Source organism: Mercenaria mercenaria, chromosome 5 (assembly GCF_021730395.1).
Source record: "Mercenaria mercenaria strain notata chromosome 5, MADL_Memer_1, whole genome shotgun sequence".
Lineage (NCBI taxonomy): Eukaryota > Metazoa > Mollusca > Bivalvia > Venerida > Veneridae > Mercenaria > Mercenaria mercenaria.
The window spans coordinates 86,932,396-86,946,590 of record NC_069365.1 but is presented as its reverse complement, the minus strand read 5'-3'; the positions used below and the strand labels follow the sequence as shown (position 1 = coordinate 86,946,590).

The 14,195-nt window shown below is 35.9% G+C and overlaps 1 protein-coding gene and 2 non-coding genes across 3 annotated transcripts; 1 reads left to right on the top strand and 2 right to left on the bottom strand.

Moving 5' to 3' along the window:
* Window positions 1-3,726: 3,726 nt before the first annotated feature.
* On the bottom strand, window positions 3,727-3,799 carry Trnat-agu (transfer RNA threonine (anticodon AGU)). Its single transcript has one exon. It is a non-coding gene; the product is annotated as a tRNA-Thr (tRNA).
* A 7,108-nt stretch (window positions 3,800-10,907) lies between these two features.
* Window positions 10,908-10,980, bottom strand: Trnat-agu (transfer RNA threonine (anticodon AGU)). Its single transcript has one exon. It is a non-coding gene; the product is annotated as a tRNA-Thr (tRNA).
* Window positions 10,981-12,849: 1,869 nt separating this feature from the next.
* On the top strand, window positions 12,850-13,761 carry LOC123558614 (uncharacterized). The gene has a single exon (XM_045350491.2). The coding sequence runs from the start codon at window positions 12,850-12,852 to the stop codon at window positions 13,759-13,761; it is 912 nt and encodes a 303-aa protein (XP_045206426.2).
* The last annotated feature ends 434 nt before the right edge of the window (window positions 13,762-14,195 follow it).

The window sequence follows — 14,195 nt, the reverse complement described above, 5'->3', positions numbered from 1 at the left end:
TGGTTTTATAAAATTACACCAAGTTTAAATAAATTTGGAAGGTATAAATACTTAAAGTCCCATAAGACTTCTGATTTTTTGTTAAAAAACAGCTAAAATAGCTGTCCAAAGTTGGAAAATGCATGATTATTTAGTTAGAAATGTACTAGCTTTAATATTGCAAATGACCTAATACTATCAAGGTTATATAGTGAGGTAACAAAACCAATGACTTCAATAACACCTTTTACAAATTTCATCCAGTATTCATCCTTTGAAAAATATATGATGAAACAATTCATAGAAAGTAAAACTGGACAAGGAGTTAATAAGGTAAAGGTAAAGGTAAAGGTCTTGTTTATTATAGTGTCACCCCTATTGAAAGGGCCAGCCAATTTGATTTATGAGACACCTTTTATTGTGCGTACCAATTACCTCCCAACTTCTACCACTATGCCAGGCGCCAGGCGGATAGACATCGGTAATCATTCATTTAACTAGCTCGCCGCTCACGAACCGGCCATTTCGGAATGAGTCCCATGACAAACATCCCCTGGACGAACGCTCCCTATGGGGCTCGAACCTTCGACCTCCCGATCTCGAGGCGGACGCCTTAACCACTGAGCCACGGTGACCTGTATTAATATGTTCTAAAGTCAGAACAAACAATATAGCAGCCATATTAATAAACAGAGTCATTATGGCCCTTTAAAACTATTTTATTCTCTCTGACCTTAAATCGAAGATAGAATAAGTAGGCTTCTTTTAAAAAAGAAACCTAGGAGAGGTCCAGTGTTGCTCCTTTTTAAGTTATATCAGAGACATAAGTCACAATTGTTATTTATGTCTCTGGGACATAGATAACAACAATTGTTATCTATGTCTCTGGTTATATGATAGGTTGTGCTATAGACGAAAAACAGTTTCCCTGTTGCAGGTCACTGTGACCTATTAAGGGTTATAGTCACTGTGACCATGACCTAATCACCTCAAAATCAATAAATCATCTTCAGGTTATGATCAACCTCCGCCAATCCGACTGTAGGCCCAAGCATTTCCTAAATACTGAATTTCATTTAAAAATGTTCAAAAGCTACCACTGCAATAATTGTATACTGAACTTGGTCCGGGTGAAAGCTACCAAATTAGCATGTTACCATTTTTGCGAGAACCTCACTTGACAGGCTTATTTGTCAACTGTCCCGTTCGTTTGCGCCCAAGAGAATAGCTTCCTAGGAGCTTTAGAAAAGCTTAGAAGAAAATCCCAATCGAACGGACGTGAAAAAATATATCATTCTTTCTCTCTAATGTATCTTTTTCAGAGATTTTTATTAAGATAGATAATCTTTATTTAGCGTCGGTTATAACGAACATGTAAACATTAGCTAATACAAGCGATTAATCTATATTATCCTATTGTTAATGTGCTATTTGAAAAAGAAATTCTGAACATTTTATTTGTTCTAGTTTATTACTCAGATTGCAAAGGTTATATGTCGAATTGCCACCTTGTTTTGATCAGGTGATTAACATCTCCGACTATTGAAGGTCGGAAGAACTCTTCTCATTCAGACAGATCTTCCGAACGGGGCAAACGAACCCGCTAGTTAAACAATAAATTCATCTAATTGAACGAAATACATTTTAATGTGATTCAATTCATATGCATATCTTTGAATACTGCGAACAAAGAATAGTAAATATATATCTATATATTTACTTTGTGAATAACTGAACCGTTTCCAACATTTGTAACAATAGTATTACACTATATTCCTTTATTTTAAATGAACTATTATTTTCGTCTTAGATAATTTCAAAACTTACTTGTGCGCAAGCGCATTGGGCCATTTAAGACTGGCTCACCGTAATTTGCGCTAGAAAATGAAATCTAACTCCGTAAAATTAGTAAATTAGTCTAAATCATCCTAGTTTGAAAGCCAACACTATGGAGAGGTCTTGATAGACCTATTACATGACTGTATCCTATTGTTTCTCTGATTGGCTGAAAACGGTTCGAAAAGTAATGGGTACATATCATATCAACTTATCTTGGGTTATAAATAGTACGAAAATAAAAATAGATTGAAGTAGGTGCTTGGAAAACCAATATCAACCTGATTTGGTCTAAATTTATTCCTTATTTCTTTATTATTTAAGTTACAATTGTAATAACAAGACTGACTTTACATTTATTCATGTAGACTTTACATTTATTCATGTAATAAAACAATTATTGACTTTTTCATAGGTTGATATCAAGATTTATCAACTCTCAAAAAGTTGTATTCACCTCGCCTTCGGCTCGGTGAATATAACTCTTTTCGGGTTGATAAATCCTGATATCAACCTATAAAAAAGTCGATAATTGTATAATATTAACTGCACTCAGCAGTGTTGCTATAAGCATACAAGGTAACAATAATAATTTTATAAGACACTTTTGACCTCCTCTGACTTTGACCATAAAGAAAACACACTGTTTTGATGTATACTTACGTTAGGTTATATCTGGATTAAGGAAAACAATAGTACAGCAATAATTTATCATTTTGACACCACCCGGTTTTGACATTCAATGTAGGATGACGAATGACCTGAAACCTGTCCATTAACGGAAAACAAACAGACATATTAATGAAGGGGAAGACAGAAGACATGGTGAGAGTTATAGGGGTACCACTAAAATGCGGGTCACTAATACTTTTTATCCTTGGCCAGACATAAAAGTGGTGTCATCCCTTAACAGGAAAATACCTAAAAGAACTATGCAAAATGTTCTTGTGGTACATCCGCGGAAATATGCGCGTAGCACATTGCTTGAAACTTAAACTATCAAAATGTATCGTGATGAGTATTGTTCTTTCCAGAAGAATCATTCTGTCAATGTAATTGCATTGAGGACCATATTTATCTTGTATTCTTAAAGGGAATGATCACCGTTTTACGGTTGGTGCGCAGCATGACTTTACGTGTTATAATATGTAAAGCATCCTACTGGATGTATTGGCAAACGTTTGCCGATAAAGTATGCAGATTCTGGAGCAGAAAGCAAACATACGTTCACACTATTTTAGTACAAAACTTTTAAGAAAATAAATCAAATGAATATAATGTCGATTTCTAAACCTGTTTTGATTAAGCGTTACAGTGTCGATAGTGTCGTGTGTATGAAACAGTTTCTACGATCATACTATGGTTTACTTGATCAACATTATCATGTCACTTGCTTGATTTCTTTTAGATCTGTATAATGGTACTTGAAGTTTTCACTCATTAGATCATACATTGATATTTATACAACTGTCTTGAGTTGTTCTTTTTTAGTATTATATTTTCTGTGCCAAGCAATCTTCAATAATATCGCTAATATGAGCAGTGTGACACATGTTATTTCAGATATCCATCAACTTTGAATGCTGTTTATATATGTGTCAACAATTTTATTTCCAAAACTAGTGAGTTTGGAGTGCCTTATCCATTAAGCAGACAACACTTGAGTAGACTCATTTTGTTATAATTCCCCCCCCCCCCCCCCCCCCCGCCCCTCAAAAAAACTATTGTACACGTACATGTGCAATGGACTTAATCAAACATTTCCTATCTAAATCCACATATCAAAATGTGATTTCAAATCTGTATTGAATTATGGTGTCTATCGAACACGGCAATAGTCGAACCACTACAGTAGTCGTGAGGTTTATCATGGACATTTTTCAAAAATCATGTTTTGATAAAAATATGAAAAGGCTCCAGAGGGGATCGAACCCTCGACCTCCTGTTTACTAGACAGGCGCTCTAACCACTGAGCTGTGGAGCCAGATGTTGGTGTTCACGTTAAACAGGATACAAAACTTTGTGTTAGGAAACGTGCATATCAGTTCTCTTGATCTCTTCGATAAACCTTAATACGACGTATAATTTTATGAAAATAGACAAGGACGTGCCAACTGAAACCATATCTGAAATAAAATGCCATTTCACAACAAGGTATACTACGGGAACAATGGTACCCATAGGGAAAATATACAAGCCCATTTCAGTCACGGATTTCTCACGTACACGAGCTGCTGGACAAATGAGTAATATGCGTATTGGACAATTGATAATGTATCTTCCATCGTGCACATGTCCATTTCTGAATGCTTCTAATGCTGATACACTCATCGTACTTATGCGTTATTGGTTTAAGAAATACTTTGATAACGTCAACCTTGGATAACCCTAATATACTTATCCAGCGGGCAGTCTGTCACGCTTATGTACTAATCCCCAATGATAACGTGATTCCCGCCGAAACGCGAGGACGAGTCTAATTCATGATAACTAATGAAATAACCATTCATAATGCTTGCACATTACTTGACACGCAATTATTAGTATTTCTTTCATTTCAAATATCCACTAAGTATATGGCAACATAGCTCAGTTGGGTAAAATGCAGACAATAATTGGGTGTAAGCAGATCGTTTTGTGGGTTCGAATCCTCACGAGGGTTGTTTTTTTTTTCCAGATATTTTTTTGTTTTTCCTATTCGTTTTCTTCCGTATTTTTGTTTCTTTCTTTTATAGTTTGTTGTCGAGCACGCTTGCGGTGAGGTCGGTATAGTCGCCACTTTCGGTGTATGTGCGTACGTGCATCCGTCCAATTTTGTCCGGACCATAACTTTTACATGCATGGACCAATCTTGTTTATATTTCGCATTAATGTTTAACTCAATGAGAAAGCATGTCATGCGCAAACCCCATGTTCCTATCTCAAAGGTCAAATTGAAGTTTGTCCGGAGCATTTCTCCTTCATGCATGGTAGGATTTTGATGTAACTTGGCATGAATGTTCACAATTATAAGACGGAGTGTCATGCGTAAGAAGCAGGTCCCTAGGTCCAAGGTCAAGGTCGCATATTGAGGTCAAAGGTGCTGGTGGGCTCGACATTCTGCCCGTGGGCATACTTGTATTTGTATAATTTATATGTCTTTATATAACACATTAGTATGTTCATTATTTGCATGGCTAAGTGCACGCATTTAATCAATATCATCTTTGTTATGTAATAAACTATTCTGATCTGCCTTTAGATACCTCTTTGTCGTATTGTCACAGAGCTCATGAAGGAATCTTAATTTTTATGTAAAAGTGAAATAAAAATTTAAAAAAAAAATATATGTCGGTGCTGAGTTTCGAACCCACACGGCAAAAGATCTGTTGAACATGGACTGTATGCTTTACCACTGAGCTAATTCGTAACTGCTACAAAACCTGGAAATATTTAGATTGTAACATGTTAGGAAAATGTTGAATTCCCTTTGTTCCATTTTATTTTAATCTATTTATAGTCATGCTTGTAAACATCAAGTTATCGTTGGGGCATAGTACTAATCCCCAATGATAACGTGATTCCCGCCGAAACGCGAGGACGAGTCTAATTCATGATAACTGATGAAATAACCATTCATAATGCTTGCACATTACTTGACACGCAATTATTAGTATTTCTTTCATTTCAAATATCCACTAACTATATGGCAACATAGCTCAATTGGGTAAAATGCAGACAATAATTGGGTGTAAGCAGATCGTTTTGTGGGTTCGAATCATCACGAGGGTTGTTTTTTTTTTCAGATTTTGTTTTTGTTTTTCCTATTCGTTTTCATTTTCGCTTCCGTATTTTTGTTTCTTTCTTTGATGGTTTGTTGTCGAGCGCGCTTGCGGTGAGCTCGATATAGTCGCCACACCAATTTCGGTGTATGTGCGTGTGTAAGAAGCAGGTCCCTAGGTCCAAGGTCAAGGTCGCACTTAGAGGTCAAAGGTGCTGGTGGGCTCGACATTCTGCCCGTGGGCTTACTTGTATTTCTATATATGTCTTGATATAACACACTAATATGTTCATTATTTGCATGGCTTAGTGCATGCATTTAATCAATATCATCTTTGTTATGTAATAAACTAATCTATTCTACCATATCGCCTTTAGATACCTCTCTTCGTATTGTCACAGAGCTCATGAAGGAATCTTAATTTTTATGCAAAAGTCAAATAAAAAATAAAAAAAAAAATAAATGTGGATGCTAAGTTTCGAACCCACACGGCAAAAGATCTGTTGTACATGGACTGGATGCTTTACCACTGAGCTAATTCGTAACTGCTACAAAACCTGGAAATATTTAGATTGTAACATGTTAGGAAAATGTTGAATTCCCTATGTTCCATTTTAATCTATTTATAGTCATGTTTGTAAATATCAAGTTATCGTTGGGGCATAGTATTAATAGATCGCGATAATTTTATTTTAACGGTACTTGGTAAAATCCAAAAACAGGTAAAGCAGGTATATTGTCCGATTAGTGGTGCTAATTTGTATAATGTAGTATTCTTAACTCTAAATACGATATGGTATATCATAACAGATTTGTAGTCTAGTGGATAGTGTGTCGGTCATCTATTCTTTTTATGTTTGTATGGTGTATGTTCGAGCCCTTCTTTGTAATTGTTACTTATTCTTTTTTGCAGGTAATTTATATATCGTCTTTTGTATTTATTTTTCTTTCATTTTTTTATTTTTTATTTATTTGTTTAAGTTTATTTTTCATGTCATGACAAATATGTATACAGAAGTTCATTAAAAAGCACTGTTGGTATTTGAGTAGTCATCCTGCTCGCTAGCAGTGTCTGTAGCCACTGACCTCAATAATGAAATGCTCACACGAGTCGTTATAACTATGTTACTGATATGTCTTAAACATAACATTTTATTAACCTTCGTAATGTCTTTAACGATCACAACGTTGATTTTATTTTCCTTGCAAGAGTCTTTTTTATTCATTTTGTAATGTTAATAGATTCAATGTCTATTCTAATATGAGATCCTCTGCAAAATGTCAATAAGTACTCAGTATAAGTTACCTGTATTCCTTCTCCAGGTAAAAACATGATAGATAAAAATGTACCTCGTCATATATTCGAACCAGCACCGTAAGGTTACAAATCATACGTGTTAACCACTAGACCACGCCGCTTCGTACATTGGTTTTGCGATATAAGATATTTGTCATATAATATGTCTACTTGATTCCCGATTTCATTGTTATGGGTTAATCCGGTATTAGTAAATAAAGGCCACAGTTATCGCGTTTTGTTAATACGTACAAAAATATAGTGGACGCAACTTGACCCCGATGGTTGACCTTTGTATTATAGTACATAATGAGGCACAACCTATTATTGAAAAGGAGTGTACGTAAAACACGAGCTGCACGAGAAAAAGGAAATATAAATTTATGTAGATTTAAATTAGTGTATTGGAAAGCTATAACTGATCAAATGTACTATGCCCCAACGATAACTTGATATTTACAAACATGACTATAAATAGATTAAAATGGAACATAGGGAATTCAACATTTTACTAACATGTTACAATCTAAATATTTCGAGGTTTTGTACCAGTTAAGAATTAGCTCAGTGGTAAAGCATACAGTCCATGTTCAAGAAATGTTTTGCCGTGTGGGTTCGAAACTCAGCATCAACATTTTTTTTTTTTTTTTTTTTTTCACTTTTGAATAAAAATTAAGATTCCTTCATGAGCTCTGTGACAACATGACAGAGGTATCTAAAGGCGAGATGGCAGATCGGAAAAGTGTCTTACATAACAAAGATGATATTATTAAATGCATGCACTAAGCCATGCAAATAATGAACATACTAGTGTCTTATAAAAAGACATATATACAAATACAAGCATGCCCACGGGCAGAGTGTCGAGCCCACCAGCACCTTTGACCTCTAAGTGTGACCTTGGCCTTGGGACCTGCTTCTTACGCATGACACTCCGTCTTATAATGGTGAACATTCATGCCAAGTTACATCAAAATCCTACCATGCATGAAGAAGAAATGCTCCGGACAAACTTTAATTTGAGATAGGAACATGGGGTTTGCGCATGACACGCCTTCTCATTGAACATTAATGCGAAATATAAACAAGATGTCAAAGTTCTAGTCCGGGCAAAATCGTACGAACGCACGCACATACACCGAAAGTGGCGTCCATTTAAGAAAGAAACAAAAATACGGAAAACAAAAAGGAAAAAATCTAAAAAAAAAACACACTCGTGAGGATTCGAACCCACAAAACGATCTGCTTGCACCCAATTATTATCTGCCTTTCGCCCAACTGAGCTATGTTGCCATATACTTAGTGGGTATTTGAAATGAAAGAAATACTAATATTTACTTGTCAAGTAATGTGCAAGCATTATGAATGGTTATTTCATCCGTTATCATGAATTAGACTCGTCCTCGCGTTTCGGCGGGAACCATGTTATCGTTGGGGATTAGTAAGTATATGTACTTTGATAATGCTCTGTAAACAAACCAATACCTATACATATATACCCTAAACACCCTTGATTTCTAAAATGAAATAATCTAACTCACACCCCGAGATTGGTAGCTGGACGCTATATCTGCATATGCGACATGATGCTAATAAAGAAATGTATATTACTATGTTGTTTTTATAGTAGTTATATCGTTACTTAGGTTCTGACACCAAACATTAATTGAAGGAAACATGCGAAATATTCATGAGTACCGGGTCAAAACTCCACAGAAAATACTCACCGGTAAATAATTAGTTGTTTGTTAAAGACACTGATTCTGGTATGCGAGGTATGTGGCCTATGGGTATGATACGGTGTGCGTATTGGCGGTAAGGGCCAATATACAAGACTGTACCATTGATAGACTAGCTTCTGTTTATCATAATAAGCTACTGTATAGCTATTGTGCAGCACATAGATTGCATGTGATATTTCTCACCTTTATAGTAAACCAGTTCTCACCTTAATAACCTGTTTAGAAAGCCTGATTAAATCAGGGCGGAACAAACAAAGTGATAAAATACAACAGTATTAAGTTTTATTAAATAATATTTATTAAAAAATCAACTGAACGCTTCTCTAATTTCTAATAAAAATCCAGCAATGATCAAATTTTCTGCTTTTATTTTGTTATTTAGACAAAAATAATCATAATAATTAAATTAAAAAGATAATTGTCATTTCTCTTATTAAGTTTTGAATACATTTTAATCGTTTTTATTGGGGGTTTTTTTTGTTATTTTTTTTTAAATAAAGGTAAGAGTTTTCTAAAAGGGTGAGAATTGCTTTACTTTAAAAGTTATAATTTAACTGGTCAATGACTTAAAAATTACACATACAAGTAAACATGTTTACATAAAAGTAAACATGTTGCAACAATTGCTTCTGCAGTGTTTGATATGAATGATAGCGTTCTTCGTGTTTATCTTACGAATCCGAAAACTGCGAAACGTCCCTGTTTATCTTTGCCATTTGTTCAATAACAGTCTTTGTTTTATTCCAAATGCAGTTTTGCATTTCTCTTACTTTATAAACAGTTACAAAATACTAAATACAGGCCCGGTTCCAGAAATATTTGATGCATGTTGTACTACAGAAAAGTGCTCTCGATTTTTCCCTACGACTAGTAATGAAAAAGTTACAATATAAGCTATTTATAGTAACAACAAAGGGAAGTAAGAGTGGGGGCAATAGTTTAGAACGAAGCTCAAAGTGCCGAGTGGGATAGATATGGGAGGGGGAGGGGGGCTACGCTCGTATAAGGTGTGTCAGGGAGACTTGAAATATGCGTATGAAATGGCGGCTTCTAGTGCATTTTGGATCTAAATGTTTAGAAAATATCATTTCTTACTTTGATGGGTATAGGTCACTTCTCAGCCAACTGGTTATGTGTGATGGGGTGAGGGGAGGGGAGGGGTGGGGGGTGTATGCCCTCCCCTGGACCGGGGCCTGAAATACTACAGATGTACATTGTATCAACTTAGGAATAAATATTTCATAAACCTACCATTAACACTTTCTTTAATATCCAGTTCTTTCTCACTTCTCATTCTGCGTGATTTCTGAAAGCAATAGGTGATATTCAGCATTATTCATTCCATTATTCATTCCGAATAATTTTATCTCATTTATACTGCGTTACTGTCCAATATATTTGAGTACTGAATATTATGTATTCTGTAATGAAAGATGCAACATTATTTTTTGAATTATCACGTTTAATGATTGAATATGGCGGCAAATTCAGGACATTTCCTTTTGTCGCCCGCTCAAACGTACCATAAAGACATGTAAAAGCTTTATATGTTGTCTTAGTGTGCGCGCTAACGCGATTAACGATAACTTGATATAGAGCGCAACAGAACAAAACATTTTATTTAGCCTTTGACTGATTGCCATTGACAACATTTCGATTCGACGTGTTGGTGAGCGCGCCTAGACGAAATAAGATGTTTTGTGATGCCACGCCAGCATCTATGTTGCACATTTTATTGTGATCTAACCAACGCGAGCCAACGAAACATTTAACAGTGTCTTTGCGAACGCGTTAACACGCCAAAAAGAAGTACTTGTGAATGGCACGTACGCCAATGAGCAAGAACGAATCATTTCATTTCGTCTTCGTATTTTTTCTACTCAATCAGTTTGAAATAAAATGTTTCATTGTTTCGTCATTGCGCACTGTTAAATTTGTTTTGTCGCATTGTCTTTTACGAACCACAACGTCAAATAAAATGTCTAAAATTCTTTATGGCGCTTTGGCGTCTGCACCAGAATGACTCCTCAAGTTGCTAGCTCAATCATGTCAATAGGGAGAGCGTAGGTCTACGGGTCGCGGGATCCCCGGACGGGCTTTTTTTTCAAAAAAGTATTGTACACGTAGACGTGTAATGGGCATAATCAAACATTTCTTCTCTAAATACACATATCCAGATCTGATTTCAAATCTCCACGTTATCTATCGAACGCGGTAGTAGTCGCACCACTACAGTGTCGAGAGGTTTATCATGGACATTTAAAAATAATCATGTTTTGATAAAAATATGAAAAGGCTCCAGAGGGGATCGAACCCTCGACCTCCTGTTTACTAGACAGGCGCTCTAGCCACTGAGCTATGGAGCCAGATGTTGGTGTTCACGTTGAACAGGATATAAAAGTTTGTGACATTGCGACGTATAATTTGATGAAAATAGGCAAGGACGTGCATACTGAACCAGTTCTGAAATAAAATGCCATTGCACATCAAGGTATACTACGGGAACAATCGTACCCATAGGGGAAATAAATCAGCCCATTTTAGTCGCGCATTTCTCACATACACGCGCTGTTGGACAAATGAGTAATATGCATATTGGACAATTGATATTGTATCTTCCATCGTGCACCAGACACATTTTTTCAATGCTTTTTATTGCTGAGACACTCTACGTATTTTATGATTCGTTATTGATTTATTCTAAGAAATTCTTTGATAACGTCAACCTAGGATAGCGGCGGGCTGTCTGTCACGCTTAAGTAATGATTTCTTCTTCTCTTTGTTTTTGCTATTGTACATACGTACAGACAAGTACTATGATTTTACACTATTCATATCTGGGTTGTACAGATATTCTTTACATATGCCCCAATGCTGCGTTTAGCGTTTGTCCGTAATTATTGACCTGACACTCATTAATCTTGTCTTTGTCGTTATTTTGCACGATTTTTGTAACCTGAAAATAACTACACTAATAACAATAACCGAACAATAAAGGCCTTCCATTATTGTCACCTACCCGCATCTTATACTTTTCTTTATTGTCGGGATCAAAAAGTACAACCACGTCTCATCACCTGTAACAATTTCTTTGATAAGCCTACATTCCTTTTTTTTATATTTGATGGCCAGGGTGGAAGCTTTTTCTACCATTCAGGGATCAATAAATGCGGTATCTATAGCGCATAAACCTTTCGCAGGTTTAGCCATTCTTTCAAAATGAGAAAACCCCTGATGAATTAAGACCCGATATTTCCCCAATCTGCTTCACTGTGCATCTTGCATCTCTCTCGATTATCACTTTCACAGCATCACTGTCTTTGTTAGACACAGCAGTCAAAGGGCGCCCAGGACGGGCCTCATCTTTGGTGCTGGTTCTCCCCTCTTTAAAAGAGATACCATTCGGGCAATAGTACGGTATGGCAGCGCACTGTCCCCGTACACTTTGTCCAAGTCGGCTTTAATTTCTGATGCGCCGATGCCAAGCAGTCCGCCGATGCCAAGCAGTCGGCTTTAATTTCTGATGCGCCGATGCCAAGCAGTCATCTCAGTGTTGTTATATGTTCTTGTCCTTCGGGATAGATTTCAACTCATTTAGATTTGAAGATTGAATACTGCTTAAGCCGGTGCTAGGGGGCGAGGGCGGTGTTGCACTTACCATTACTGCTCATGAACAAACTCAATCAAACCGAGTGTGCAATTTTCACTGTTTGCCTTGTTCTCGTTATGAAAAAAAAAAAATGATATGGTCACACAGAGGACTCTAACCCACATCCCGAGATTGGTAGCCGAACGCTATATCTGCACATCCGACATGATGCTAATAAAGAAATCTATATTACTGTTTTCTTGTTTTCTTTTCAGTATTTATATCGTTATTTAGGTTCTAACTCCAAACATTAATTGAAAGTAACATATTCATGAGTACCGGGTCAAAAATTACAGACATTACTCACGTATTAGTTGTTTGTTAAGGCTCCACAGATATAATTGCATCTATGTGGGTTTTTTTTTTATATATTTTCAATCCCTGGTGACTTATCGTTAGTATGAAATGGTTGAACTTTCTATATAAGCTTTACTTTAGGTGCAAAACCAAAGGAAATATACTTATTTTCGCTCTCCGCTTGCTACTGTTTCCAAATAAAAAAATATAAATATAAACGAGATAAAAAAAATGTAAACAAACCTTTTATCGGGTAGTTAAACACAGCTGTGCATTATCAGTTGTGAAAATGTCGTCAACATGTGAATCAATACCGATACTTTATATGAAAGCATACAATAACTTTGATGTTGGTTTTAAAATTGGAAAAACATTTAAGCATTTTATACAAGAGCATGTAACAACCAAAACAGCGGAATTACTGTATTCCTTCTACAAAACTGAAGAGGGAAGGAAGCTGTATAATGCAGCTGTTGAAACAACGGAGAGATGTTATCCTCATATTGTGGAAGAAATTAAAGGAATGGCCGAAGGATCGGATGTGTCTTTCGAAAGACTATTTCTACAGGATATGGCTTCGGAGATACTTTTGTACCATTCGAACATATCAAATGATAAAGAAGTTGGCCATGACAGCGAAATTGCTGGATGTACAGACATAATGGTGAATACATCAGATTGTAGAGTTCTTGCACATAATGAAGACTGGGGAACGGAGGTTGAAAACATGATGTATATGGTCGACGTAGATCTAGACAAAAGCGCCTTATGTGAAGATGACAACAGTAAAAACATAAAAAAACAAGAAACTATAAACCAGGTAACTGCAAGACGAAACGAAAGGTATCTCGCATGCATATTTCCAGGGTATCTTGCTGGGAATACATTTTATGTTAATAAAACATTTGCCGTGTCAATAAATTCTCTCGTGCCAAAGAAAGTAAATCATGGCGCTGTGCCAGTTGATATACTTCTCCGTGCCTTAACTGGATGTGAAAAAATAGAAGAGTGTGTCGCCGTTATGAAGAACGATCCTGTGGGCTGTTCTTATGGAATAAACATCAACATTGCAAGCAGGAAGTCAGATGATATGTGGACGTTGGAAGTCTATCCAGATAATGTACATTTATGTTTCAATATGTGTAAATTATTTTGCATCATTTTAAGAAATTTTCCGCTTCTCTCCTTTCTACCTTTATGATTACTTTAAAAAATGTATAATATATTAACGCACATTTCAACATATATTTTATCACTCCTTACATTTTATCCGAAGTTTGATTACATTAACTCGGTACTTCATGACCGGTATCCTCAAAAGTACAACCTTCAGTGACGACATGTGATCTCTATAGAATAAATGAAGATAGAAGTTTGACATAAATTATGTATAGGAGTGAACTCGTAACGATAATTGGTAAATAACGTATTCTTTGTATGGTATTCCTGCATTATCCGCTTTCAGTGCACGTTAAACTGTATGCAAGTCCGAAGAATCGGATCCATTACTTAAATTTCATATAATTTAATGTGTATTAATGTTAAATGTACAGCATGTATATGTAATATTTTCCTAAACACGTTTTATATTCTATAGGCTAAAACGATCATAAATACCTTGTATATTTAAAATTG